The sequence below is a fragment of the Ciona intestinalis genome, unplaced genomic scaffold, assembly GCF_000224145.3.
Source record: "Ciona intestinalis unplaced genomic scaffold, KH HT000138.1, whole genome shotgun sequence".
NCBI classification, from domain to species: domain Eukaryota; kingdom Metazoa; phylum Chordata; class Ascidiacea; order Phlebobranchia; family Cionidae; genus Ciona; species Ciona intestinalis.
This window is the reverse complement of record NW_004190460.1, coordinates 10840-14278: the sequence shown is the minus strand read 5'-3', so window position 1 is coordinate 14278 and position 3439 is coordinate 10840. Positions and strand designations below refer to the sequence as shown.

Genomic DNA, 3439 nt, shown 5'->3' with positions numbered 1-3439 from the left:
ATGAAAATCGTTTATTCCCTTACCAAGAAAATTATGTCAAATATCACCTTGTACTTGCATCAGTGAAGCTGCATGCAAAACTTCATCAATATTTTCCTCTGATAATAAAATTTTGTTCGTATAAATGAAAGTGATCACTTGCTCCATTGCAACTTTTGTTACTTCTTTTATTTTGATCACTCTTTCAAATTCCTCTTTCATCTATAATGCAAACAAAACTTGATAAAGGGGTTACTTTTTATAGTTCAGCAAATTTACACTAAATTTTCTGCTAACTATGAGTTGATTACAGTAACAAGATCATTGGTATAATAGGTTACTGTGGACATGATTCTTACCTGACTACTAAACATAGTGTCAAAATATTTGCTACTTGCAGCTAAAATTGCTCGATGTGCAGGAAATTTTTGACCTTCGGCTACCAATGTGACATCACAATAACGTCTATTGCTTCGTTGCCTAGAAATAATAAATGACAACTTATAAGTGAATATTTAAGTGTCACTTACGTATCCTTGCATGACGAGGCAAAGATATTTGCTATAATACGAGTGTTTGTTTTATACACCTTGTGCTTGTGTACAAGTGGCCGAAATTTGTGGGTAAAAATAGACAATCGATTTAAAGCAATTACTGTCAAGTATCTTGCCCAAAGATACACCCACCCACAATGATACCAATATTAAGAAGCTAGCCAGATGTATTTTACTTGACAAGCATGTCCATGATGAAGTCAAAATGTCCATCACAGCTTAGAAACTTAGATGAAGACATTTTCATGTGTAGATCTGTTCCCAATTAAGCTTTCTTATTCAATTTGAACTGCAACAATTTGTATTTAAAAATGTATATGGAAAATTGTAAAAACATATACTTTATTATTTGTTTTATTTTATTGATTGAACATAGCTACATACTAGCTTTCGCTGGGTCAGCACTTTTTCTTGTCATAACAAAGGTAATTTTCACCCCTTTTTTAAGATATCCATTATGTCTTCCTGGTACGTGACTAAGCCTTAGCTGATATGCAGCTATGTTCAATACAAAAAATAACACATAATAAGGTATATATTTTATAACTTTAACTTTGGTTTAATTTTCCTCTGTTCCCTTTTATTTGACTGCTGTACATGTCAGGAGTTGTTGAAACCTATTAAGCGACATAAAAATTAGTAGTTTATTAATACCATCAGTGAGCAAACACGCAATGGTATACCTCTGTACAAACATTAACTCAACCATAATGATTAACACAGATCACATGATAATATAAAGTAAACACAAGAGGCAAAACTATCGTTTTCCCATTACTGATTTCCGTAAAACACGAATATTAATCATCGTTATGACAACGAAAGTACGTGCATGGACTGAAAAAGAAAAATGTAGAAGAATAGTTTACATGAAGCTTTGTCAGACCGGAGTAAACCGGAGTCGAGTTCCTAACTTACCCCGGGTCCTAACTGACCCCACCTACTATATGAAGCCGCAAATAAGCTCCCTAATAAAGATTGCAACAAAATCAGTTCGAAGCTTTTACTTTATTGTAAATGTCATACTCGATTACAAATCAGACAAATAATAGTAATCCACTAGTCGGCTTAGTGTATACTGTGATGTTTTGATCAATGGAGTCATCCAATAATGCATACCAACTACACAGCCGAAAGCATTTACGCGTGGGTTGTATAGCATATGGTGAACTTGAGAACACATTTAATAACACTTGTTAGCATGCTTTAAAAAGTGAGCAAGCTTGTGGAAAGAGCAAAGCTTACAGTTGAACTGAAGAAGGATGCTGTGCTTTGGTGGAATATAATTAAAGCAGAGTTACTTAGGTTTAAAAATTCTGTTTGTAAAGAAAACAACATAAAGATATAAAACGGCGACTTCTACATAAACAATACATGTACGTGAATATAAATGTTATAGTTTACAGTTTATATGTTCGGTATAATGTGAGCAATTTAAGTTTTCTTAATGTATACAACACATATTAGATCTTCATCCATGTTACATCATGTTGCTTAAGCCATGTTAAATTTATTAGTAAATATAAGTACACAAAAACATACCTAAGAAAAATATATAACTAAAAAATACCAAATATAAGTTTATGTACAGTTGAGTGGGGTAAGGCAGGACTTGTGGTAAGATGGGACTTCTTCCTAAATCTTATTTACGCTACTGAACCATTTAATAATAGACGAAAAAAAAATGTTTCAATATTGTTCAAAATTATTCTCACGGTCAAACACAGTGCGCAGAAAAGATGATTACTGTTGTCGGGAAGTAAAATTCGATCTTACTCAAAGGCCAACAACATTTTTTCCATGGTAGAATAATATTAATATAAAAACTTTCAACTTTGTGTCCCACTTAGTTTTGTAGGAATATAATGCCAAACTTTGGAAGGCTTGTTTTTAACTCAATAGTTTATACCTTATGGGCAATTCAAACATACATTACTGATATAATAACAATTTAATGTTTGGAAAATATTTTTGAAATTCAGTCACAGAAATTTGGATAGCAAGCGGCATCCGTATAAAATCCATATAAATTTAAATTTTTCATTGGTATCGCCCTTTAACTTAGTAAGTTAGTATCCCCAAGTAAAGAAGATTTAAATTTAAAATGCAACATCATACCAAAATAGTGCTGGTATAATTGGATACGAATTTATAAATTGGGCTGTTTTTATTTTGCCATCAAGCATCCTCTTCCATTGAACAAATTCTGTCTTTCTTCCACAAAAGTTTTCCATTCATCATTGTTTGTGTTGTACAGTGCAATATGCCCAGGTTTGGAACTGGTATGATTACATTTGAATTAATTGCTTAAAATACATTATTATTATTATTATTGCAATAGATTATCTCATAAAACTTTCAAATTAAACTTGTACAAAGATATAATGTTTAAACATTGTGTTATCCAAAACTGCACATCCCACCTTCCATACATTGCAATGTGGTCATCAACACAACAAGCAGAAACTTCACCAAGTTGAAAAGGAATGTTGTTTGTTAACATCGTCCAAACTCCATCAGCAATGTTCATGAATTCACCACTTGTTAATAGAGTGTTGTTTGAACCATATCCACCTGGCAATTTTCTCATGAATTAATTTATCAGTATAATAGAGATAACATTTATTCATTCATTCATTCATTCAACTTCTTGTCATTTTAACAACCGTTATGTTGAAAATATAACTCCTTTAATTTAAAACAGACCAAGTCTTTACGTAATATAACACTGAATTAAATAACACAATGACCAAGTTACCAAAAACAAATATTTTTCCATCAAAATGCACAACAGCACACGAAGCTCTTCCTTCCAACATGTTGTTTCCTGCTTTCCATGTCTTACTTACAGAGTCATACACTTCAACTTTTGCACAAACTAAAAAAAGAATATCCAGCACTATTTA

General features: G+C 32.0%; 3 protein-coding genes across 6 annotated transcripts in view; all 3 read right to left on the bottom strand.

Annotated features, from left to right (window-relative positions):
* Positions 1-3439, bottom strand: part of LOC100175794 (kelch-like protein 12) — a 13634-nt gene that overhangs the window by 4094 nt on the left and 6101 nt on the right. The gene's annotated exons all lie outside the window — the stretch shown is intronic.
* LOC108950396 (kelch-like protein 12) lies at positions 8-1162 on the bottom strand. Its single transcript, XM_018816100.2, has 3 exons — positions 710-1162; positions 339-459; positions 8-201 (listed from the first exon to the last, which is right to left on the bottom strand). Exons 1-3 carry the CDS (start codon positions 778-780, stop codon positions 37-39), a joined length of 357 nt encoding a protein of 118 aa, XP_018671645.1. The 5' UTR covers positions 781-1162; the 3' UTR covers positions 8-36.
* On the bottom strand, positions 1530-3431 carry LOC113475181. Its single transcript, XM_026839000.1, has 3 exons — positions 3292-3431; positions 2957-3107; positions 1530-2812 (listed from the first exon to the last, which is right to left on the bottom strand). Exons 1-3 carry the CDS (start codon positions 3350-3352, stop codon positions 2701-2703), a joined length of 324 nt encoding a protein of 107 aa, XP_026694801.1. The 5' UTR covers positions 3353-3431; the 3' UTR covers positions 1530-2700.